At 50.6% G+C, this 24,337-nt stretch overlaps 11 protein-coding genes across 11 annotated transcripts; 6 read left to right on the top strand and 5 right to left on the bottom strand.

The window, feature by feature from the left end:
• Positions 1 to 684: 684 nt before the first annotated feature.
• M436DRAFT_80530 (Bromodomain-containing protein) lies at positions 685 to 1,347 on the top strand (the record flags this gene model as incomplete). The annotated part of the gene is made up of 1 exon (XM_013573898.1): positions 685 to 1,347. The coding sequence occupies one exon, from the start codon at positions 685 to 687 to the stop codon at positions 1,345 to 1,347; it is 663 nt and encodes a 220-aa protein (XP_013429352.1).
• A 39-nt stretch (positions 1,348 to 1,386) lies between these two features.
• Positions 1,387 to 2,052, top strand: M436DRAFT_80531 (uncharacterized protein; the record flags this gene model as incomplete). Its single annotated transcript, XM_013573899.1, has 1 exon — positions 1,387 to 2,052. One exon carries the CDS (start codon positions 1,387 to 1,389, stop codon positions 2,050 to 2,052), a length of 666 nt encoding a protein of 221 aa, XP_013429353.1.
• Positions 2,053 to 2,726: 674 nt separating this feature from the next.
• M436DRAFT_62499 (uncharacterized protein) lies at positions 2,727 to 3,708 on the bottom strand (the record flags this gene model as incomplete). Its single annotated transcript, XM_013573735.1, has 2 exons — positions 2,727 to 3,644; positions 3,694 to 3,708. 2 exons carry the CDS (start codon positions 3,706 to 3,708, stop codon positions 2,727 to 2,729), a joined length of 933 nt encoding a protein of 310 aa, XP_013429189.1.
• Positions 3,709 to 3,965: 257 nt separating this feature from the next.
• On the top strand, positions 3,966 to 5,295 carry M436DRAFT_80533 (uncharacterized protein; the record flags this gene model as incomplete). Its single annotated transcript, XM_013573900.1, has 2 exons — positions 3,966 to 4,059; positions 4,121 to 5,295. The coding sequence occupies 2 exons, from the start codon at positions 3,966 to 3,968 to the stop codon at positions 5,293 to 5,295; spliced, it is 1,269 nt and encodes a 422-aa protein (XP_013429354.1).
• Positions 5,296 to 5,607: 312 nt separating this feature from the next.
• On the bottom strand, positions 5,608 to 7,173 carry M436DRAFT_80534 (uncharacterized protein; the record flags this gene model as incomplete). Its single annotated transcript, XM_013573901.1, has 2 exons — positions 5,608 to 7,032; positions 7,084 to 7,173. The coding sequence occupies 2 exons, from the start codon at positions 7,171 to 7,173 to the stop codon at positions 5,608 to 5,610; spliced, it is 1,515 nt and encodes a 504-aa protein (XP_013429355.1).
• A 258-nt stretch (positions 7,174 to 7,431) lies between these two features.
• Positions 7,432 to 8,735, top strand: M436DRAFT_80535 (ATP-dependent RNA helicase fal1; the record flags this gene model as incomplete). Its single annotated transcript, XM_013573902.1, has 3 exons — positions 7,432 to 7,720; positions 7,773 to 8,666; positions 8,716 to 8,735. The coding sequence occupies 3 exons, from the start codon at positions 7,432 to 7,434 to the stop codon at positions 8,733 to 8,735; spliced, it is 1,203 nt and encodes a 400-aa protein (XP_013429356.1).
• Positions 8,736 to 9,744: 1,009 nt separating this feature from the next.
• Positions 9,745 to 9,966, top strand: M436DRAFT_24688 (uncharacterized protein; the record flags this gene model as incomplete). Its single annotated transcript, XM_013573405.1, has 1 exon — positions 9,745 to 9,966. A coding segment is annotated over one exon (222 nt), but the record flags the coding sequence as incomplete, so codon positions are not given.
• A 2,441-nt stretch (positions 9,967 to 12,407) lies between these two features.
• On the top strand, positions 12,408 to 13,757 carry M436DRAFT_62503 (uncharacterized protein; the record flags this gene model as incomplete). The annotated part of the gene is made up of 2 exons (XM_013573736.1): positions 12,408 to 12,745; positions 12,845 to 13,757. The coding sequence occupies 2 exons, from the start codon at positions 12,408 to 12,410 to the stop codon at positions 13,755 to 13,757; spliced, it is 1,251 nt and encodes a 416-aa protein (XP_013429190.1).
• A 1,871-nt stretch (positions 13,758 to 15,628) lies between these two features.
• M436DRAFT_43019 (uncharacterized protein) lies at positions 15,629 to 17,079 on the bottom strand (the record flags this gene model as incomplete). Its single annotated transcript, XM_013573620.1, has 4 exons — positions 15,629 to 15,912; positions 15,974 to 16,102; positions 16,157 to 16,785; positions 16,907 to 17,079. 4 exons carry the CDS (start codon positions 17,077 to 17,079, stop codon positions 15,629 to 15,631), a joined length of 1,215 nt encoding a protein of 404 aa, XP_013429074.1.
• A 659-nt stretch (positions 17,080 to 17,738) lies between these two features.
• On the bottom strand, positions 17,739 to 18,969 carry M436DRAFT_62505 (uncharacterized protein; the record flags this gene model as incomplete). Its single annotated transcript, XM_013573737.1, has 2 exons — positions 17,739 to 18,903; positions 18,956 to 18,969. 2 exons carry the CDS (start codon positions 18,967 to 18,969, stop codon positions 17,739 to 17,741), a joined length of 1,179 nt encoding a protein of 392 aa, XP_013429191.1.
• Positions 18,970 to 21,682: 2,713 nt separating this feature from the next.
• On the bottom strand, positions 21,683 to 22,926 carry M436DRAFT_42496 (uncharacterized protein; the record flags this gene model as incomplete). Its single annotated transcript, XM_013573516.1, has 2 exons — positions 21,683 to 21,971; positions 22,022 to 22,926. 2 exons carry the CDS (start codon positions 22,924 to 22,926, stop codon positions 21,683 to 21,685), a joined length of 1,194 nt encoding a protein of 397 aa, XP_013428970.1.
• Between the last annotated feature and the right edge of the window lie 1,411 nt (positions 22,927 to 24,337).

Here is a 24,337-nt window from a genome sequence, read left to right on the forward strand (position 1 = left end):
TTCGACGCTTCATCTTCTCGTCCTGCTCTCATTACCGCAGGATAGCTCTGATCTCCAGCATCTATCAAACAAACACTTGCCTATCTCTCCACTCAATCTTGCCAAAGCCAAGGTGTGCATTCACGCACTTTTCATTCTCTTCATTATTGCGAGATCCTATCAGTCGATCGAACACAGCGAGACACTAGACTGTCCAAAGGGTGGCCAGACACTCTCTGTTCTCGATCTCCACTGACCCTAAACTCGTCACAACGCCCAGTTCAAGTGCACGATCATATTGCCGCTGCTGTCTTTCTGCACTGGCTGTGTAGGTCCATCAGCTTCACTTCCGACATCGAGACGCCGACAACTGCAACTTGCCTTCTTCGAGAGACGCTTCAGTCATATACTGGCTTCATTGTCTCCTTGGCCACAACATCACTCTTCGGAGGATCTGTTCCTAGACTCGAGAGACACGAACCGAGACCGATACTCAACACCTCGCTCTCGTCAAGACCACAGCAATCAAGATCGTGGTAACTCTACAGCTATAAGGAGACTTGCTGGCTTCTCTACATCACGATTAGGAAACGCAGCTCAATCGAGAGATCTACATGTAGGACCGTCATGTCATCACTTCGATCCTGCATGGATGCTAACGCGTAGATAGAACCGAACTTAGGATTTCTCCACACATACCTCAGCATGTCAAGCTGGAAGCGGGATCGCAACTATGAGTCCGAGGACGGGTTTGATACTATGCCTTCTACCAGCAAACGTGCGAGATTAGCTTCTGCCGACCCATCTGGTTCAATATGCCATCGCGCAGAACAGTCCGATATGGTCAGAGAGTACCTACTAATCACTTGGTCACGACCGATGACAGAGCAACAGAAAAGCTTTCTCACCAAGAAGATGGAAGAATTGATGACGTTGAAATCAGCCGCAGACTTCCTCGAACCCCGAACTGGGAAGGATGTGCCTGTTTATATCAGCAAGATCAAGGGGCCTACGGATCTCTCCACCATCAGAAACCTCCTTGATACTGGCGGGTACCCGTCTGTGGCAGACTTGCTCATCGACTTTACAACTATGATCCACAACGTGATTTGGATCAATGGTTGCAAACGTCACGATCCGGCGCCTGCGCGTAGGTTCCTGAAGTGCTTTTGTGACCGGTTGAAGCAGTGCCCCATCGGACCTTACGGAAAACCATTGACCGCATATACCAGAGATGACATGAGGCTCATGGCATCAGATGTCACAGACGGTCCAACCAAAGTCAGCACACTATCACCAGAGAAGTCCAAAGTCGCCAGCATCAATGACTCTGTTCAAAATGAGCTTGTTAAACATTCCCTTGCTTAGGAGGCAGACACATTCGAGGATGCTTTTGGTAACCACAACATGACGAGTAACGACATTGTAGGCAGCGATTTTGTCGACATCTCTGATTCACTGTTTTGGATTCGGGATGAGCCGCTACAAATCTCGAACTCAGAAGACGCAAAGACATCCGAGCCTGGCAAACGAGACGAGGAAACACGACAACTCTCAGAGGCAATCGAAGAGTGCCAGCAGAAGCTCGCTAGGATGGCCGAGAAGAAAAGGCTCTTGACAGAAATCAAAGACCTGGACACTGAGAAGGCAGCGATCGAGAAGGAGCTACCTGAGCTTGAGAAACAGTGGGAGCAGCTTGGCTCAAAGGTAGGCGATTACCACGCGATGATTGGCACGGTCAGGAAGGACGAAACAACAGCTGCCGAATCCCGCTATAGGCACGATCAAGAAAGAGAAAGACTTCTGCTAGAAAGTGAAAGACTTCAGCGAGAGAGCGAAGCATGTCGCCGAGAAAGCGAGACATACCGGGAAGAGACTGAGAGACTCAGTTCGGTAGGCGACGAGTGCAAGCAAAAGACGAATGTGCTCCGATCAGAGAAAAAGCAGGTAGAGATCCAACGCGACCGGGTTCTGTTGAAACACGGCGAGCTCATAGACAAACGCGATGGAATTCAGGATCGGCGAGTCATTGCAAAGAAGAAACTCGACGAGCTGAACAATGACAGCGCCTGATGCGAGGTTCTGGAGAGTCGATCAAGAAGAACTTCGACAGATAAAGTCGAAAGAGGGATCATCCAATCAAGCAACACGAGAGCAGGGAGATGGAGGGTAACCAGTATTCGACAATGGAGATGAAACGAGGGGCAAAAAAGAACAGAGATACGACAAGGATAAGAAGAATGCAATCGACTACAGAGGGGCAATGCCAACCCACTAACGACAGACAAACCTGCTGCCTCGGTATGTGAGATAGGAGACCAAACAGATTCCAAGAACGTCAAACCAACCAAAGGATAAGAAACCCATTTGCTCAACCGTGTTGTTGTTCTTATTGACTTTAAGAGACAGCTTATATTGTCATCTTCAGGCCGGATGTAGGAGATTGCTATCTGTGTTGAAGAACGGGGATCACAAGATGAACTTTGATCCCGTCACACATACAAGGCTTTTGGGGATGGTGCCCTTGAGTCGAGTCATCAGTCTTCTTTTCCACGTAAACGAGGTCTTATCCACACAGAGTGTTCGACGGTCAAGCCTGAAGCTTGTTCAGATACAGACGGCCGAATTCTGGGATGCGATTCGGGCGGTCTGCTTTGATTTCGAGTCTTATCTGTCGTGCTCTGCACAAAAGAGACTTGATCGACTGCCAACATTGCTTGCCTCCAATCTCTTCCTAAGTGAACAGCTCATACACCCTTCAAGGCTCCTACACCTTCCTCCGTCTCTCCCAACTCCCTGTATATGACCAAGAAGTCGAGTAACTGTTTTCCCGACACACCTGTCGCTTGAGCCTGCTTGACCGCCGTCCTGAGATCCAGCAACAACGTGTTTCTTACTCGAAAGAGTCGCGATTGCTGTGCTATCACGAAAGGATGTTCGAGTACTTGTTGGGTGAGGTGTGTGAGCAGAAGATATGCCTGTGCGTGTTTCCGTAGTCGCGAGAGTGTGGTCGACGTAGCCGAATCTCCTTCTTCGTCTTCCTCATCCTCATCATCCGAGTCTTCGTCATTTGCTGAAGGATTGTTTGCAGACAAAGAATTGTTTGGTTCCACCATCAATCTCGCTTCCAAGTCCTCCAATCGTTCTTCGATTTCCAGTAGCCTTCTGCCAACCAGAATATCCTTTCTGAGTTGCTTCTTCTCGTCTAGCAACACACCAACCTCCTCAGCACGTGCAGCAACCACATCCCTGACTGCCTCCACCTCTCTCCCAAATCCGAGTACACCCACTCTAACTTCTTCAATCTTTTCCTCTCCACCTTTGAGTTTTGTGCCTAGAGATAGAAATTCCTCGTAATTGCTGTTGACGAGATCGAGAAGTTCTGTGGTGATGAGGGAAGAGCGTTGGCGTAGGTCTGAGCGTAGGTCTTCGAGGGTTTGGTGTCTGTTGTGTAAAGTCGAGAGGTAGGTTTCTGGTGTGAAGTTTGGGGTGAGAAAGTCGCTGCGGGGGAGGGTTGCTGGGAAGGGGAGGGGCGTGTTGTCGTCGTCGTCATCTGAGTCGGAGTAGGCGTGGTTGGAGCGGCGGTTGTCCAAAGGGTTCGATTTTGGAGATGGAGGGGAGGTGAGGGGGGAGGGGGTTGCTGTTGTTGCTGTTGACGAGGGAAGCTGTGGATGGTTAGCGGCGAGGATTGGTTAGAAGAGTGGAGAGGGTCACGTAGAAAGCACTCATGATGGCGACGTTAGCGTAGGTATGCGACAGCGAGGTGCAATGCGAGTGTCGCAAAGGATAGATGGACATTAACGAAAGGTGTTGGTATACAGATGGATAAGATAAGATTGGCTTCGCTGCTATCTCCGCTACATGGATTACCAATAGCCGAGGCCCTGGTGACGACATGTGCTATCTCATAGGAAAGTGTGTCTTTGCGATCTTGTCTTCTTCCTCCTGTTTGAACGTGCAAAGACGAAGAAAGACCAACTAAAACGATGCCTACACCTGCTCTCCCTCAGCCCGCACACCCAGAGCTCGATTCAATGCTGACGAGGAAGTTTGGCAAGGAGGTTGCCAATTACTTTGCCGGTAACATATATCTGCTCCTTTCTTGATAACAGCAACAAGAAGCTGACAGAGAGTAACACAGGCTCTCCGCTGAATCGCTTTGGTTTCCTCCGCAGCGACAATGTCTTCCTGTCTGGAGCTCTCAAGCACCCGTCCACAAAGTTCCTCGCTTGCAACAACCTGCAGCCATTGACCAAGGACAAGGCCAACCTCGCCTATATCCAATACAAAGATGTCCAGCCTATCATTGGCGAAGACCCCTATGCTACTCCCGAGTCCAAGATGATCGAGACGTTCAACTCCAAAACCTTCATCCCTCAGATGATCTTCCTCGGTCTGGACGAATCAGTCAAGGACAACTCCTTCAGCTACGAAGCGAAGAACGCCGTTCACAAGGGTGCCCCTTACTTCGCCATCGATGTCACCCCCAAGGATCCTCTGACCCAGCAATGCAACGACCTGATCAAGTCCTGCGAAGACAAAGGCCTCACCTTCCAACAAGGCCGCTCCATGGACCTAGTCGCTGGCGACGCAGCAATCTACGCCGAAGCCCGCCAACTCCTTGATTGGAACATGCGGAACCCTTTCTGCGCTCAATGCAGCCATCCCACTCTCTCCGTCAACGGCGGCTTCAAGCGCACCTGCCCGCCAACCGATATCTCTGCTCTCCCCTCCACCGCCCTCTCCACCTCCAACACCCCTGCATCATCCATCGACCGCCCCGCCTGCGCAACCAGAAAGGGCGTCTCCAACCTCTCCTTCCCCCGCACCGACCCAACCATCATCGTCGCGGTCGTCAACGCCGCCGGCGACAAACTGCTGCTGGGCCGCAGCAAGCGTTTCCCAAAATACTGGTATTCCACTCTAGCAGGTTTCTGCGAACCCGCCGAGTCAATCGAAGAAGCCACCCGCCGCGAAGTCTGGGAGGAAGCCGGTATCCACCTCGGTCGCGTCATCATTCACTCTACTCAACCGTGGCCATACCCTGCAAACTTGATGATTGGAGCTATCGGACAGAGTGTGCCTGAGGGCGAAACCATTGATCTGGGTAATGATCCCGAGTTGGAGGATGCCAAGTGGTTTACTTTTGACGAGGTCAGGCAGGCATTGAAGGTGGGGACTAGTGGGTTGGATGAGGGACCGCAGGCAGAGTACAAAGAGGGGGATTTGAGGTTGCCGCCGCAGACTGCTATCGCTAATCAGTTGATCAGTGCTGTGGTTGAAAAGGGCTTCTTGTCCGCTCAGCCAAAGATCTAGAGAGTGGCTGGTCAGATATAATTGGTCTTGGATCTGTTGGTATCTTGATATAGAAAGATTTGGAATCATGTCCATATTCAAAGACTTACCTGTTCTCTAAATCACCCACCACTCGGTACCCGATAATCACTACCTGGCGTAAGAGCGTTAGTAATCGCAAAACTTGAACACGGATGTCTAGATGTACGATCCGCACATGCACAACAAACAATCAGGCATCATTCAGATGGAAGAACGTTGTAGTTCCGATCTACATCTTCCTTCTCCAATTGATTCAACTTGAACCAGAGAGCCAAGAAGCCTCCAATCCATCTATAGCAATCCCTGCTTCTGCAAATCATAATACACCTTCTCAGGCATGACATTGCCCTCTCCATCCTCCATCTGCACAACCTGATCACTAGCCGTAGACTCCTGCTTCTTGTCAACCTGCAACTTCCTCCACAGCTCCGTCGCCTCCTCGATTCCCGTAACGTCCCTAAACATACTCGAATTCGTGATTCCCAATCTCTTCAAGCCGTACAAATGGCGTGCTTCTCCGAAATGCTTGTCAAAGGCTCTTCTACCCATGTATACGTAATTGCCACAGATCTCACAGGGAAACTCGACGCCCAAGCCATGGAGTTTGTATAGCCAGAAGGGGATGGGCTTGTCGTCCCAGCCGAGCGGCAGTTTTAGCGGATTGTAGACTTTGCCGTCTTCGTCTTGTTCTTCCGTGTCGTTTGCAGCCGCGGGGGCGGCGGATTGAAGGTCGAGTGTCTCGGCGTAGAGAGCGGCGAGTTCTTGTTGGCGTTCCTTGTCTGTCATGCCCTGTTTGCGTTCGACGTTGGCGCGTGTGTCGGAGCGTTCGGTTTGCATTGCAGAGGCGAGTTTGCGGATGCGGTGTTCGCGTTCCGCGACAGCCTTTTCTTTCAAGCGGTGAATTGAGGTTGCGGCATGGTTGCTGTTGCCATTTGTAGATGTTGATTCGCCGTCTGCGGTGCGTTGTTTTCTTGCTTCTGCATTTTTGATGTGTTTCTTTCCTGTCAAGTGGGCTTTGTAGACATTGTCGTTCTTGAATTCCTTTTCGCAGTCTGCGCACCATATTCCTTCGCCTGTGCCTTCTGTTGCGGGTCCGTCTGTTGTTGATTTCGCGTTGAGTTGCCAGCCTCTGACCTCGTCCTTCTCCCATGCTTTTAGGAAGTCTTCGTCGAAGCTGATGAATAGTCTGTCGAGATCCTCTAAAGGCTTAATTCGGCGCATGAAGCTTTCAAGATATGTGGCCAGGTTTCCTAGGTATTGGAAGTATTGATCCTTTAGCTTATCCGGCCTGGGCATGCCCTCGAAGTCGTCGAATGTGTCCAAGTATTGTAGGTATGTGATGCGCCTCTTTGAGCCAGGCAGGTTGATGTAATCTTCGTGCAAAGAGTTCATATCGAAGTAGCGACCGAAGGCCTCCTCTCCAGTGAACATAGTATCAATTTCTGAAGGTAGAGGCACATCGTCGCCGACAGCTCTACGCTTGTATGCGCGCTCCAGATTCTCGACAGGTTCATTCGGATAGCGCTTGTGGAAGTCCTTGATGTTATTCAGCTGCTTGTAGAATTCGTCGAACGTGTCGCCAGTGGAAATGGATTGAATTTCGCGTAGACGGCTGCCATCGTTGTCTTTGTACAGGTCGACTGCGCGGGTTGATTGCGCCTTTATGCGATCCAGGAAAGCAGCGATTTGGTGGTCTCTTGACAGGCGGTCTCGAATCTGGAAGCTCATTAGCACTTTGTCGCTGAGTTGAAAGATAGAAGAACTCACATGTTTGGGATCTTCGAGTGAGCGCTCGGCTATGGCCTGCTCGAGACGCTCAAGGTCCTCCCTTGTATTGCGCAGGTCTTCTGACAGCATAGTGAGTTGTGTGTGGTGAGGACAAAAAGAACGATGATGGATGGTTACTGAATTGGCGCGGCGAGAGACGGCGCGCGGAGGAAGCAAGTCCGTGCACTCGATGCTTCCTCGTTCGTTCTTGCCCTTCGAGCTTTATTCCTCTTGAACTTGAACGTCACTGCCACTTTTTACCAATCCGACTCGCACCTACCGGATCGGTTCATCCATCGCGCCTGCCGGCTTCACCATCAAATAAACAGAACCCACACACCACCCACCATGGCGGAAGGAGGAATCGACCGCAAGATGGAGGAGCGCATGGAGTTTTCGACATCCAAGGAAGTTCGCGTCGCACCCACTTTCGAGGCCATGCATTTGAAGGAGAACCTGCTCCGTGGTATCTACGCATACGGCTATGAGTCTCCCTCTGCCGTCCAGTCGCGCGCCATTGTCCAGATCTGCAAGGGTCGCGACACCATCGCCCAAGCCCAGTCCGGTACTGGTAAAACTGCCACCTTCTCCATCTCCATTCTCCAGGTCATCGACACCGCTGTGCGCGAGACTCAGGGTATGCCGTCTACTTGTGTGCTTGTCTCTCGTCAAAGTGCTGACATTTCCAGCCCTCGTCCTGTCTCCCACTCGTGAATTGGCTACCCAGATCCAGTCAGTCGTCATGGCCCTCGGCGACTACATGAACGTTCAGTGCCATGCCTGCATTGGAGGAACAAACGTTGGCGAAGATATTCGCAAGCTCGACCACGGTCAACACGTCGTCTCTGGTACTCCTGGACGTGTCGCCGACATGATCCGTCGCCGCAACCTACGCACTCGCAACATCAAGATGCTCGTTCTGGATGAAGCCGACGAGCTACTCAACCGTGGTTTCCGCGAGCAAATCTACGACGTCTACCGTTACCTCCCTCCTGCCACTCAAGTCGTTGTCGTTTCAGCCACCCTCCCTTACGATGTGCTCGACATGACCACCAAGTTCATGACCGACCCCGTCCGTATCCTCGTCAAGCGTGACGAGTTGACTCTCGAGGGCCTCAAGCAATACTTCATCGCTGTTGAAAAGGAAGAATGGAAGTTCGACACACTTTGCGATCTCTACGACACTCTTACCATCACACAAGCCGTCATCTTCTGCAACACTCGTCGCAAGGTCGACTGGCTTACCGACAAGATGCGTGAAGCCAACTTCACCGTCTCCTCCATGCACGGTGAGATGCCCCAAAAGGAGCGCGACAGCATTATGCAAGACTTCAGACAGGGCAACTCCAGAGTCCTCATCTCCACTGATGTCTGGGCTCGTGGTATCGATGTTCAGCAAGTTTCCCTTGTCATTAACTACGACTTGCCCAGCAACCGTGAGAACTACATCCACAGAATTGGTCGTAGTGGAAGATTCGGCCGCAAGGGTGTTGCCATCAACTTCGTTACCAGCGAAGACGTTAGAATCCTTCGCGACATCGAGTTGTACTACTCTACCCAGATCGACGAGATGCCCATGAACGGTAAGTTCTACCTGCACAACGGCAATCACACTTTGCTAACATATCGCAGTCGCCGACCTTCTTACCTGAGCAGTCGGCCTTTTCAATTATGCATTACGTTGTTTCCCAAGCATGTTACCGGGCTATAAAAAGTCCGCTGGATTTCAGAGATTGCCATTGAGAGCATAGAGTTGGAGGAAATGGGCCATGTAGCCAACACGGTTAGTGCTGTTCGCGATTCAATTCCGACCTGAGCCAAGGCTGACAAGACATGCTTCCAGTCAATACCAAGATTGCCCTTACTCAGAACAAGAGTTCGAAGACCGCTTCGACGATTAACGCACTCCCAGTGTACTGACTGACACCCATGCTCGCCGGCATACCCCGAATAGACTGCTGCTGATAGTCACCGATAATGATTGACTGCAGAGGCCGAGCCGTCGCCTCCACCTAGAGCTACGCGCGCTGTCTGCACATTCTCGAATCGTTCAAGCGGTCAGAGAGAGATTGAAGATTACCTCCGCAGTAGCATATTGAGAGACAGAGATCACAGGAATAGTTGGGCCTGTCGCTTAGTACAGAAAATGCGCTGAGTAGTGTTGGAAAGGACATACGTAGATCGGATCCTGAAGAAGTAGGTAGAGCCCGCTCTTCACAAGCGATCCTCCCGCGGGTTGTCGCAAGGTAGCTACATGCATTGCAAACGACGCATACAGAACTTCATGTTTCCCGGCGCCAAACACTGAAGTCCAAGTGCTTTCACAGCGGCAGTCGCGACTTCCTTTGGATTTCACTTGGTCACTTTGCTCCGCCCTCACTACTAAAACACTCGAGTTTATCGACACCAACAAGTCAATCTCACTTTCTCTGATCATCACAACTACTTCTTCACCCGATCAAGCATCTGTCACATCAGCACGCGCTCGCCTCCACGAACGTAAGTGTGATCCACAGCTGTCACCGCGCATATCTCTGCTTCTGCACGAACCTTTTCGACCTGCCAACTGCTTCTCATCACTGACTGCTCTGACAGATGGATTGTCCAACTGCCCCTGGTGGCTCGACTGCCATGGCACGCTTAACTTCCACAATCCCTTCACTGTCATCTCTTCCGGTCGAGATGCTTGACAAGATCTTCCAGTCCGTCGACAACCCAGACCTTGTCAACCTGCGCCTTGTTTCGAAACATATCTGCGCCATCGCCAACAGGCCATTCGCTGTCAGAAACTTCACCAGTCGCCATCACGTCCTCACCCAGGACAGCCTTGAAGCATTACTCGCAATCAGTACACACAACGTCTTCGGCACGTACATCAAAGAATCATATTCTGTCCTGCCCAGACCATCCTCCGGTATCTTGAGCCTTACGACGAAGAGGACGAATCCACCGTGGTGGAAAGCTCGTTCGTCCAATCTGGAAGATTCAGTGTCCTGATGCAATGTATCTTGGCCAACATCAAACGACATTCTTCCTCGATTACCGTTGGGATTTCCGAGGACTCCCGTCTGGGACACGGTCCTCACTATTTCAAATTTGCGAATCACCAAGCCCAACGATTCCATGGAGAGGGCGTGTTCGATGGTAGCGACTACGGGACTGCCTACAGAACATCCGAAACACTTGAGCTAGTCCTTGTGGAGATGCTCACGGCCGGGATTGATATCAATGGCCTTGAGCTCATTTGGGCGTACCGGAACTCCAAATATGCTACGAAACTCAAAACATACAACGTGGTCGCCAAATTCCTCAAGTCACGCGACGCTTCCATCAACCTATGTTTCGTATGGATACACAATGGCGTACTAGAGTATAACCACATGCAGAAGCGCCTATGCTTCTCAAGCTCGTCTATGTTCATGGGTGCTGAAGCTCGTCGCCCGGATGCCTTGTTCATCGAAGAAACTGTTCGATGGCTTTCAAATACATCGTTCTCGGACCTTCATCTGGAAGATCTTGATGTCGACTTTCTCCTGTACCTCGACGTGTACTTACTGCAGTCCCTTCAGACAATCACCCTTGATGACGTCAGACTGGGTTCGGTGCTCTTCGCGCAAGGACTCTACAGCAACTTCTTCCAGCGTCTTTCTCAAATTCCAAACCCGAAGCACTGCAGATTCTCCAGACTTCATTATGCCTTACCATCTGCCGGCGGCGTATCACTCTACACGATGCAGCTCACTTCGGGACGTTTCGAGAGGTCGTGGGTTAGCTTGCTTCTTATTTTCCGTGATGGCAAGTTCGAACACGAGATTCGAGGCACTGATATCTCCAGAGAATTGGAGGACTTAGCCGCCTATACAGCTGCGGCTGAGAGAAGAAAGATCTGCGAGGTAGAAGCAGCTGGAGAGGTAATTGATTACAGAATCATGGGCGCGGACACACCAATCACTGAGGATAAAGACATCGAGTATGTCATCACTGGGGCAATTACCTGAGCAAGGCTCTGCATCTGCAACAAAGTCGGTCAGAGATAAGCATGGAGAAGGTAATACGTTAGCCCAAGAGACAGTTAACAGCTAAGGCAAAAAGATAGCAGAAAGCAGAGTCATTTATTTTGCTTCAAACGCACCACTGGTAAGCCCGATACGTGTCGAATCTCTCCAGAACGATCTTTTCAGACTTCTTTGACACCTGTTCCGGTGTTCGCGTCGTTTCGTCCCTGGTCAACAAACAGTAAGAAACAGCTTGATGTGCTTGCGCTCACTCGACCAAGCTCATATTTGTAAGCACCCATAACACAGCTGCTCATTTATCACCACAACCTGGTAAACGAACAGAACAATACCAATCATCACTGCACAATGACATCAGTTGCTGGCCGTGCACTTTTCACACAACTTGCAGGTCCCATCTTCTCAATGAATTGTTCCACCGGAACTATGTCACCGAAACTGCCCAAAACATCGAACATGGTAGATCAGTGCTTCGGTCCGTGTCCATCGTTGTCGGCCGTGTGTGAAAACGAGTTGACTGGAGGATGCAATAGATGATCGATCATTCAATCTGCTGGAACTTCACAGTAAAGTACTCACAGCATGTCCACCGGCACCAGGAACTTCCTAATGTGCGTCTGCATTGCCGAAGGCTCTGCAATGCTGCTACTCGACTTTTCACTGTGTTCAAATTTACCGAGAAGGACATTGCCTTAATTGGCAGACCAAAGGATAGTGAGAGCAATCTCAGCTCCCTCACTCGTTCGCGTCCCATCGCAGCATTTTGCGAGCGTTCTTCACACCTAATTACACCATCACGGATCACATCGATTCCCAAACTTCCGCTATCACTTGCATCGTACTTCGCTCTTGCTGACGGGGCTTGTGTTTAACACCTCCACTGGTCCATTTCCTCCCTAATTCTTCCGACAACGTCCGATGACATCCACTTCCACCTCCGGCTTCCACATCCAGCTTCCTTTTCCACTCTCAACTTCCACTTCCAAGGTCCACTTCCAACATTCATCTAGACGACAAAGGTAACGACAGATACAACCCATACACATCATCAGCAAGCACTGAATCCTTCTGGAAAGATCGACCAACAAACATCATCAAAGATGCTAAGTACTCCTTTCTTCGCCTAATCTATATATCTTATCACCTCTGGCCTCCTTTCTCTCTGTGTATTTCATCAACCTTGAGAGCTATATAAAGGCACAATCGTAGTCAGATCTGAGCCGTGTCCAAGGAGAAAGCGATGCCACCACAACTCTCCTTGGATGCCACATCTTTCCTCGTCACCACTCTGCATTTATATACTGACATATGGACCAGTCTCTCAACGTCTTGGAGCTTCCTACTGAAGTCTTGAGTCGCATTTGCGACGAAACCGAGGACTCCGATCTTTCCAACCTGCGTCTCGTTTGCAAGCGGTTCTACGATGTCTCCACTCCACGCTTCGCTGTCGTTAACTTTACGAAGACGGTCCACGTTGTTTCACCATACAGCATCGATACGCTCGTAAACATCATGGAACATCCTGTGTTCGGTGATTACGTACACCACGTTGCTATCTGCAGCGCCAGGCGCACCCAGCAACCTGCCACAGCCTATGAGTTGCCAGCCGCCATTATCAACCATAACTCATGTCTCAGTTCCTACGTGTAGACAAGACGATTTGCACGCCGTATGGAGCGCGTCTTTGGCAACATCAAGTCTCGCCATGGTTCTGTGAGCATCAGTATTTACGACAATCCGGGCAGGGATCGATTTGGCATGAACAACTACTCTCCCAGTCTTGTAGCGCCGATGAGATGCTGCGGATGGACGATCTTTTCTGAATCGCTCTCGACCTTCGTCACCTGCCGGACAGCGGAGACCCTTGAAGAGACTATCTACGCAGCTCGACGTGTAAGATGTCCCGTCAGATGCTTGGAGATCACCTATCTCAATATCAGATTCCACAGTCCGATCATGTACGAGGAGCTTGATGCAGCTATGCACGGGATCTTGAGATCCAGTCTTATGCCTTTCAATATCAATCTGGGCGGTGAAGACATACCGCAGATGTCATACAGTCACGTTTCACAACAACTGAACTTTCGCTGGTTTACCGACGGACGCAACAGTATGTCCGGGTATGGTGCGCGTGCATTATACACGTGGCTGCAGACCCAGAAGGTGACCAAATTCAGCCTTACCAACAGTTGCGACCTTCGGACTCCCACCTTTCGACCCATGTTCTCTCTCCACCTGAGGCATCTGAACATCGACAATGCATCTGTGTACGCACCAACCTTCGATCAAAACCTTTGGAGCGTCCTCATCGAATCCATCTCGAATTCATTTGGCCTGGAGTACTGTCGACTAAGCAACCTGACCTATCGCATCGATCTCACTTCAAGTGATGAAGTCGATCACACTGGTTATTTCGTACAGTACTTGGTACTCCCCGGTCATGGAGAATACGTATGGACTTGCAGACTTGCAGAGTTCAGGCTGCTTCTCCCCGGTGGAGCCACCAGCGTTGAGTTGGATGGTCCTGAGATCTGCGAAAGACTTCTTGATCTGAGCCACTACGTGAGGGCAGCAGAGAACAGCAAGTGTCAACGGATCGTCAGCGATGGAGCCGTCAAAGACGACATCGTGGGAGTTCAGCGTCAAGATCAGAAGTAATTCAAAGCCATCAGGAGTCCGTGGTCTCTACATCACCTTCTTCAGACAGCATACCCATCATCACCATGCACATACAGATATACGAACCGCAGTGATCATTGAAAGGATCAGAAGTCAGCTATCTCAATGAAACCCTTCGGTTACACGAACTGTTTTCTGCATAGAGATGGACCACTCTGGTCGAGCCTTCGATTCTGAATCAGGGAACTGGCATTTGATACAAAAAGTCAGAATGATCAGATATCAGAGATACACTGGAGACATAGAATAAACTAGAAACAGCGATCAACTTGGGAAGGAAACGTCGAATCAGAAAGAACGATCGACCTCGAACAACGAACAAATCAAAAAGAACGATCAGGTTGAAAAGACGACGACCACATGAAGAGGGACGGATCGAAGAGAATGATCGAAAGAACAATCAAGACACAAAGAAGCAGACAGCACGAGGAAGTCACATACAATGAAATGCATATCAACTTCTTCTGGAAACTACATGACTACATAACTTCCCATGTGCCATTTTCGTCATCTTTGTGCTATGCCCAGCCAGTCACTTCCCTCAAGGTCTAGCTCTTTGATAACTATACCCCTGGCTGTCTCCAAGCAGTCTTGACCCCACCCTTGGAGCATCATGACCTCTCCAGGATGTACGCACACACAGGCCATCTCAGCCATGACCTCTGGAGTGACACCATCACGGCCATTTCCCCAGTTGGCCAACCTGGAGTATTGCAGACTCAGCGACATCACATATGGCATCGAGTCTGCATGAGGCAATGATCAGATGCGGTACCTCGTTTATCCAGGAGTTGTAAACATCCCCTGCGACTGCTTGGGCATCAAGCTGAGGTTCTTCGATGGCAAAGATTCAAATGAACTGAGTGGTGAAGACATTCAGGACAAGCTTCTGAATCTGGCGCACTACGTGAGAGCTGCAGAAGATCACAAGCGTCAAAAGATCATTCACGACGGAGCTGTTCAAGACGAAATCGTCAGGGGTGTTCAGAAGGCCGAAAACTAATTCAGGGATGATGAGGAGGATCCTTTGCCAATTCGACCGAACTCAGCATGATGAACAGTTAAACTTCCGATGCAAGATCACATCTGCCTGGCTTTCAACAGTCCATGGAGAGACCAAAAAGTCAACTCTCTTAGTGGATACCCCAACTACAAACATCAATCTCTGCATGTCGATGACCTGTTACTGCAGAGCCTTTGAACTGGAAAGGAGGCAAACAAGAAACAAAAGCCACACATACTTCGAGATTGCGCAGAAAAGGATCCGTCAAACAGGAAGGAACGAATCAATTCGGAAAGCACGGCCAAGTTGGCAAGCAACGATCACATCAGAGGTAGAGAACCATGATGGAAAGATCAGGTTGGGAGGAGAATGATAAATTGCAAAGACAGGAGATAGTGCCATACACCAGAGGAAGAACAGAGTAGAATTAGAATACCCGGACATCAGACAGCCACAATAAAGCGGACAGCAACAGAGAAAGTCGCACAGCAGGTGGAAAGACACATGATAGAATACACATTCAGCTTCACTTCAAAAACCAAACGACGGTATCGTTGTTGTCACCCGCATATTCTCGACCGAATACCACAAAAGGCATATGAATAGACGTTTTATTTCTCGACCATGATTAATATATGCTTTGGCTTTGATTTGTTTTCTGCTCAACAATGCCATTCTCGAGAATCCTCTACCATCCGGAAAGAAACACCAGATTACACTAATGAATGGGTCCATCGATCGAAGGATGCGAGAAGAATTCAAGAAAAAGGAAATGTAGAGAACAAAAAAAGGAATACAAACATTTCTTCCATCAAACGGAAAATCTCACTAACACTCTTCTCTACATCTACGCATTTCCAGGCTTCTCATCTGTATCAATATGCCACACAATGTAATTCGGCAATCCATAGACCCCGTATCCCGCGCGCTTGGCCATCTTCGCAAAACCTTCAGTTTCGGCTTGATTCTCAAAGGGATAGGCAGGGAAGTTGATGCCGCTACGGTGTACATCGGCTTTGACGAGGATGTTGACGCCGCCAATGCCATCCAAGGGGATCTCGTAGTCCTTGTCCTCGCGCCAGTCGCCCATTTTGGCCATGTAGGTGCGGCCCGTGTCGTATTCTTTATAGCCTGAGAAGAGGGGAAGTTAGTGGATGAGAGACACAGGGGAGAGATATGGAGGGAGGCTTACCCTCTGCGAGAACCGTGTCTTTGTCGAGGGTTGCGGCTAGTTTGAGGCCCTTCTCGGATTCCTGCCATGAGTTGTAGTCGAATCTTCCTTCAATGTCGCGACCATTCTCGTAGCGGTGGAACCAGACGTCTGCAATGTGGTTAGCGAATTGTTCGACAGTCGGAAATCAACATATGCTCATACTAGGAACAAGGACATCTCGATCGTGAGCGATAAAGTCCTCGATGATCTTGGAAGGGCTGTCTTTGATGTCGACGTCACGCCAGTAGACCCAACTGTGCTCAGGCTTCATGGCAGCACTGAGAAGGTAATTTCTAGCCTTGCCCATGGCCTTTCTACGAGGACCTTGTGCAGCGAAACCGTGTCTATCTTCGACACTCTGACTCAGATGAACACCGAAATCTTTCTGCACTACGGTAGCGCTGTGGAAGGGGATGGAGTCAGGGCGACTCTGAATGCGCTCGAGTTCCTTGGAGAGGACGGCGAGGGTGTCATCGGTGCTGTCGCCGACGAGGAAAGCGAGATCGATCAGCTCGTGAGGGTAGGTCAATTGAGAGATGAGGTCGAAGTAGTCGTTGATGTAGGGAGCGGCGTCGCGTAGAGGGGTGAGGAGGAGAACGCGCTCCTTGTTGTCAATGGCCTGTCTCGTGCTCTTTATGGGGTTTAGGTCGACACTGCTGATGGTGGTGTGATTGATCTCGACAGGAGCGTGGTGGTTGAAGATGACAGGGGTTTGTAGGCTTCCTGTCCATAGCATCTGCTCATTGGGTGTCATTTGCATGGGCGACTTGGCTGGGCCGAAACAGTAGAACCTGACGGGTCAGCATGGTGGACGGAGAGACAACTGCAGTTAGAGCGCGCAGCAATTGTCGAGGTCGTCGAGATGCTCGAGATGGTCTGTCGCATGCGACTCTAGGAGAAGATGAAGCTTACTTTTGCAGGTCCTCTGCGGTGCCTGTAACGCCCCTCCATAACAAGATGACGAGGCCGACTATGGCGACGACCAACAGGAAGCGGGTGCGTGTGAGAAAAGTCCATACAGCTCTAGTCGGAGGCAGCCTGGCCTGTGCCGCCTTCCATGATACGCCGTCCTTTGGCAAAAGCATGGCGATATGCAGTTATGACCACTTCAAACCAGGCGGCCTGTCGCGGGAAACTCGAGATGACAGCAACCTCGTCGGCGCGCTCGCTGGCTGGCGCTTCAGGGATCCCGAAGAGCGTTGGCTTGCTTGGAATCTGGCAGGTACGCCTTGGCAAGCTACTGTCTGTGAGATTGTCGAGGAAGGGGCGAGGGAGATGCTTGAGCTTCTTCGAATGTTCAGCTCCTTCCAGCCTTGTCTAAGGGAATTGTGAGTTTTGTCTGCAATCGTTGCTTCCTGTTGCGACGACGGCTGGCCTCTTGTCTCTGCCACAGTCGTTGTTTCCTCATTTGGCAATGATTATCTCGCCGGCCCCAGAATCCTCTTCCTGCTCAAAGCCACCTAATCAATCTATGCCTTCTTCTCCAGCCTTCGAGTCAGGCATCTCAATAACATCACATTGCATCCAAGATTTTGTCAAGATTCAATCATTGTTGATCTATTAAAGTACAATATATGCTGTAAAGTTGGTGTAAATATGCTGCCGGAACATCGCTCATCTCCTCCTTTGATAACCCATTATCTTTTGAAGCGTCGCAAAACCTCATCCAGAACAAAAACAAAACAAAGGGTAGTCGTTAAAATCATCAAGCCATCTCCAAAATCAAATTGCCTTCCCTCTTCACTCAAAGCCTAGCGCGAATCTCTCTGGGCTCGCCGAAGAACATCTCTTGCAGTACGCTTCTGCCAAAGTCGTTTGCAATCGGCATGACTTTCTGCTGCACAACATCAAGAAGTTCGTCTCGACTTTTAATATGCTTCAAACCGAGCGGCAGATGTGCCTCGTCGATGACCTGGATCCTCGCGGCTTGACACTTGAGCTCGTAGGTCTTGTCGTCGTCGCGCTCATCTCTCACCACCTCTGCAGGACCCACGTCTTCTGGCTCGAACAGGTCAAGCATGTTGCAAAGCTCTTGCATGCCCTCTTCGTCGAACAACGGCTGTAACAAGATGAGACAGATCGCGCTGAGTTGTGCACACTTTCTCAGGAGATCCTTCTCCTCGTACACCATGCCACTGCTCTTTGCGTTGACCACAGTTTGCAGCTTGGCGTCTCTCCAGTGCAGTGAGCTGACAAGAAGACGCTGCAAAACCATTCTGTAGCTTCCCTTCTCAGCTCGAAGATGAGTCTGGGCCATGTTGTGGCGGGTGTTGGGATCGCTGCTGCCAGTCGCCGATTTGGTGCGTTTGGCCTCGCCAGGTGGTGCATACATATGATCGAACCGAGGGAAAGAGTGGTGACCGGCGGTCACTTGGACGCCGTCTTTGTAGGGACGTTGGGCCGCCTCGATGCGTCTGTTGTTCTCAATTCCTTGTGCTTTGGCCGTGTCAGAGTAGTTCTTGCGCCTCGGAGATTTGGTAGTCTTCTCGACTCTGTAAGATGGGCTCTGCTTCTTAGCTCGGCTTGCAGATGGAGCCGTTTTGGCCATGATTGGCGATACGGATCTGGATGGTGTCGGAGTAGGCGAGATAACAGATTCGGGAGGTGAGATAAGTGTGGATTCTGCTCCGATGAGGGGGACCGGAACGTAGTCATACCCCACCGAAGGAGCACGCATGTATTGGAGATCGGCGACCTCAGCAAGATACTTGAAGGAAGGCAGTGATGCAGTAGGTGCCAATCTTGTAGGCAGACCGTTCTGATGATGCAGAACAGAGGAAGCACCAGTCGTTGGCTGCATCCGAGATGAAGCCATATCATCTCGAGCATGTACAGGACGAGACATGAGATGGTCTCCAACCTGCCTGACGCGGTCAACTGCTCTGCGTCCAAAGACAGCCTGGTTATGTCTGCATTGTGTTAGTCTCGATGACTCTTGTGTTGCACAAGCTAAAGACTGACGACTCGTAGATCATGTTGATATGTTCTGGAAAGGTATCGTTGTGCCGAGGGCAAGATGATAGTCGAAGTCTCAAGAGAGATTGTGTAGTGTGGTATGTAGAGTGAGATCACGTGTTTGGCGTTTGTCGATGGAATAGTAAACACGTTCGAGCGAAGCAAAAGTCAAAGAAGAAAGCCAACCCAAAAGAGAACAAGAACGTTGAACGATTGAGCAAAGTACCAAACCAATTGACGCACTATGATCTTGAATGGATGATGAAGGATGAAGATGAAAAGGAAGGTACCTACCGACTTGATATACTTAATAGAAGCTCAGGACATGGTCGGCATCGCGTCTATTCCATCATGTCACTTTTTACCGTATGCCGGGTCAGTGTATAGCGCTGGACACAGCATACACTAACGTTAGAACAGCAGCCATTGCCGCTCAGGGCAGTTACAGGTTGTGCCGAAAGTGCCAACAAGACGATCTTACTGGTGCAAGCCTCTTGACGCTTGAGCCCAACCTGCAGGGACACAGTTCGCAAACCTGGTCGGTTTCCTTCCAGATCTTCTTGAGTCACACAACCGCCAGTGGCCTTCCATCTTTGGGCTTGCTGGCATGCATCATGTTTCTTCACCGCTGCTTCTTGAGCAGTCTACTCTCGTTCATACACGCGGGGACTCTGCAGAAGAGAACATCAAAATCAATGTGAGGCACTCTTCTGCATGCCGACTTGCAAATGCATACCGTCAAGAGGCATATCGTACTGTAAGATGCAACTAGCGACGGGACATGAGAAGCCGGTAGTGCGGCGGTTGTTAAAGCGGGCCTGACTCCATGCCCTGCGCAGACATGTCCTTGTGATTTGTCCAAACTTGCGCGCGCGCGGCGCAGCAGAGGGATAGGAGTATATTAGCCGTGCACGAGCAGTTGTGATCAGAGCAAAATATGATATATCAGACTCGAAGGATCAGAAGATCAGCCGAGGAAGTTGACTGGTTGGTGGCTTGCAAAAAAGAACGAGCGCTAGCTCGAGATGTCTGACCGGATCCATAGTTTTTCATCTCTCATCATGTTTGCGATAGGCTGTTGTCGATGTGAGGGTCCGGCACCCAGGTTCTGAGCCCCTTGCCGCCGCGGATTAGATCCGAGAGCCGCCGCCATCGATGAGGAGAGAATCTGTGCCGCAAACATCGGAAAATCTTCCGTCAGTGCTTGACATCTTAGACCATCTGCACTATAGCTGTCATGCGAGTGTCCCTTGTCTGCCTATCATGACAAGCAGACAGTGTATACCGCTCTTTCGAATGCTGTCGAAATGGCGTTGCTGGACGGGCAGCTGCTTTGAATATCGACCTCGCCATGCGAACTGCAAGCGGAAATGCATACCAGACTTTTTGTGCCACAACCGGGAGCGTGCGCCTGTTCTAGAGTATTAGATGGGATATGATCCAAACCGCTGAGCAAAGACTGAGTATTCACACGGCGTCGAATGCTGATCGAGGTGGAGACGGAGAGGCTGAAATGAGTCGGGAGATATGCACCAACTGCCTGACCGAGTTCTTGGAACGCGGTGGGACTTGGCTTGCTCGAGTCGTGCTTTTAGAAAGCGAAGACCACCAGGTCTGCTGTTCCGATGTAGGTTGCTTACTTCCAGGAAGCGCAGGTATGAATGGTCCAATCGTTTGAGGGCATTGACCAGGGTGATGCACGATGAACTAACTGCCGGAAGTCAATGGTCGGTCTGCGAGAGCGGTTGTTGAATCAGGAGCACTGCAAGTGTCGTGCAACCGTAACTAATGACTGTCGGCTCTTGCATCCCGGACACTCCCCGCTTGGTTCAGCCGTCCTTGCAAAGAGGCGTTTTGCTCATGCATACATACTCCACTTTCAATAAACAAGCTCATGCGCGAGACGTCTCTGATACGTTTTCTCTTTTTGGCAGGCGCGCCGATAGTGCTGGGGGTCGCACAAGAAAGACGCTGAAGAGTGATGAAACAGCCCTCGCAGGCTACCAACATCCGATGCGTACTGTCATGTCATGAGTGCACATTCGTCCCGTCGTCTTGGCTATGTCGAGATGATGCAGACGCGCCTGTTCGCCGACCTCATGTTGATGGTCCCCGGCTGGATGCAGTGATATCGTTGGATCAAGTTTGGTTGGTGCAAGATTGAGGTCATCGAAGACGTCCGATCATCACTCATCGTAAAAACAACCAGAGGGAAGATTGTCAATTGTTCATGATACGGCGTGACGTTCAGAGAAGCTCAGCGTGCATCCCTTTGGTGAAAAGTCAAAAAATCCCTTGCACGAGACATCGCGTCAGCTATTCATGCACTGGTCGCCTCAGGTTGAACATTTCGGTCTACAGCCAGTACCTGAAATCTTCTCGAAATTTGACGTTCAGGTTAACAAAAGCGTTTTGAAGAAGTATGAACACGAAGAATCTCATACGATAATAAGAGTTATTACAATAAACACCGTCCGCCAAACTCGTTAGAAGCCATTAGAAGAAAAAAGAAATAAAATTTGTGAGCAAGAGGACCACTCAATGCACGCTTATCCTGTATTTTAAAAGAATGCTTTCGCTCAGATGAGACTCGGAGCCGGTATGTGAGTAGAATAACCCTTCGGGCCATTGGGATAGATTGGAAATGTCCCGTGGATTAGTCTACGCAAGACAAAGAAAATGAAATCGAAACGCCATGCAATTGGATCAACACCAAGTCAAGTAAAGACCCGTTTACAGAAGACCGAACATGGCAGCAACGACACCCATGACACCAGCAGCGGCGGTGGGGATGTACATGGCGTTAGCGGCACCGGTGGAGCTAGACTTGGAGGAGCCGGAGCCAGTAGTGCTAGGGCTGGAACCAACACCGGAGGGCTTAGCGACGGTACCGTTGCAGTAGTACTTGCCGCGAATCTGGGAGCCAGACTTCAGCTTCTGGAAGGCGTCGCAACCACCGAGCTGGGCAGAAGACTGGATGTTGAAAGCACCGTCAACCTCGTTAAGAGCAGGAGCAGAGACGCTGCGATATATTAGCAAATGGTCGTGATTCAATCATGCTGAGAAACTTACTTGGTGAAGTCACCGTAAAGGTCGAAAGCGCCAGTAATAGTGGCAAGCTTAGGGAAACCGTCAATGACCATGAGCTCGGTGTTGTTCTGGATGGAGAAACCACCGCCAACCTTCTTGAGCGAAGGGAAGGAGACGTTGTTGAGGTTCTGGTTGGAGACGATGGTCAAGTCACCCTTGTTGGAACCAACAGTGGTAAGGTTGGCGCACTGCAGCGACTCGAACTCGTTGGAGTAGAAGCCGAGCGAGCCGTTGACGGAAACGAGCGAGTTGAGGGCAATCTGGGAGACGTTGCGGAAGGTCATGTTGTTGGCCCAGATCAGGTTGGGGAAGATGGCCGAGACGTTGCCACCGTTGGACTCGATGTTGAGCGAGTTGGTGATGTTACCGAGCTGCATAGAGATGTCGTTCAGGTAGTTGTTGTTGGTGATGAAGACAGTGTCGACAACAGCAAGGTTGATACCGTCAAGGGTCTGGAGCTGAGTGTTCTGGATGTTGAGCTCGCTGGCCTGCTGGACACCGGTGGTGAACGACAGAAGCTGGAGACCAGCGAGGGCGTTCCACTGGATGGAGTCGACCTGGCTGAGCTGGGGGAACGACAGGGTCGAAAGAATCTGGAGCTCGTTGAGGATGAAGGCACCACCGATGGTCTGGAGGCTGTCGGCCGAGATGGAGGGGATCTGGGAGTTGTTGGTTGCGACAAGGTCTCCCGTGATTCTTCTAACACCAGGGATCGAGACAGGTGCGCCAAGGCCCGAGGCGATGGCGATGGAACCAGAGAAGGTGGAGCAGGCGGAGAGGGCAGAGGCATCAGCGGCAGCGTTGATGGTGGTGGTACCGGAAACGCTGCAAGAGCTCTGCGCGTAGGCACCGCCGACGGCAGCGAGTGCCGGAACAAGGTACTTCATCGACATTGTGAGAGGGTATTAACTGAAGGGCCGCGCGTCAGCAAGAATGGCCTGTTGTGATGTGTACACAGAAGAGGGGATTGTGTGCAACCGAAACTTCTTTCCAAGTGCCACGAGCGACTCAATGAGAAGCGCACGAGTTGGGACACGTCGAGGAGTGTCGGGAACAAACAGAAGGATGTTTGCGGAAGCAGAGAGCGGCCAAAAACATACCTTGAAAGTGTATAAACTGTTGCAGGTGAAGAAGCGCTGGGATAAGTGTAGTGCAAGTGGAAAGGACCAGATGCAACAGAAATGTGAGAGCGAATGTGAGAAGCGGCCTTTTGCGGAATGAAAGCACTCGTAATAGAAACAACGAGAGGAAGGTGCGAAGGTGGCAGCGAAAAGAGAGGGCCGGGCAGGGGGTTGTTTTGAAAGATGTCCGCCCTGGGTTGAGCTTTAGCCAAGTCCTTAGTGCCATTTTAGTGGCAAACATCGTTACGCGGCTATTTCCTGCACAAACACCACCACCGACAAACTCCACCACCAAACATCAGGTTTCCCCAGGCTCTGGCCGCCCTACAGCGCCGCGGAATGGAAACTCTTGTCTTTCTTTAGCATCAAAACCTGCGTGGCGAACGTGTAGAATCCGCGTGCCCTCCCCACTGAAAACTCAAGCATCCAAGCCTGCGCACAATCCTGTCGCCGAATCCGACGCTTTCTGCCTCTGCCAACCTCATTCACGTCCCGCCGTCATAAAATGCGATGGTCGATCTCGTGCTTTCGCTTTGTTGCTGGCCAGACGCTTTGACGTATCCCGGTGCGCTCGAACTGTTTCGGCTGGATGTCATCCCTGCAGCCACCGCAATCTCGCATCGTTCTGACTCTCCTTTCGATCAATTACATGTCCGTTATCAGTAACGATTTGATTGCTCAACTAAAGCTCTCCAAATTTCCTCTCGTACTGCGCCTAATCTTGTTCGATACCCATCTATTTTCTGTCAGGAGAGTCCAATAGTTCTGTCCATCTCCCCAGTCGTGGCTCAGATCAACGTCCGGGATGCTTCTCCCGTCTCCAAACAAACAAGATTTGCCCTAGCTCTCTTGGTCTCGGTGGCGGAGCTCGCGATTTGTGTGGAGCACACCAACCATTCCAGCTTGCTGCTCGCTGGGAGGTGTTGCCCTCTCGACCAATCTTGCTTATCCAATGGCTGACACCCAGCCTCCAGCAGGCTGGACGTCGCGTCAAGGTTTTGGGTCTTACGAACAGTCTTCGTAAAATCTCGCTATTGTCCAATCATACTTTCCGAGTTTTGCTCAAGCTCAGCGGGTCCCGTGATACCCGTTGTTAAAGCCTTGACGAACACGCATGATCGTCAGTAGAATGTGGCTGCTTTCTCGGTCGCTCGATCGAGCCCTCCGACTTGGCACA

The sequence above is a fragment of the Aureobasidium namibiae genome, assembly GCF_000721765.1.
Source record: "Aureobasidium namibiae CBS 147.97 unplaced genomic scaffold scaffold_5, whole genome shotgun sequence".
Classification (NCBI taxonomy): Eukaryota; Fungi; Ascomycota; class Dothideomycetes; order Dothideales; family Saccotheciaceae; genus Aureobasidium; species Aureobasidium namibiae.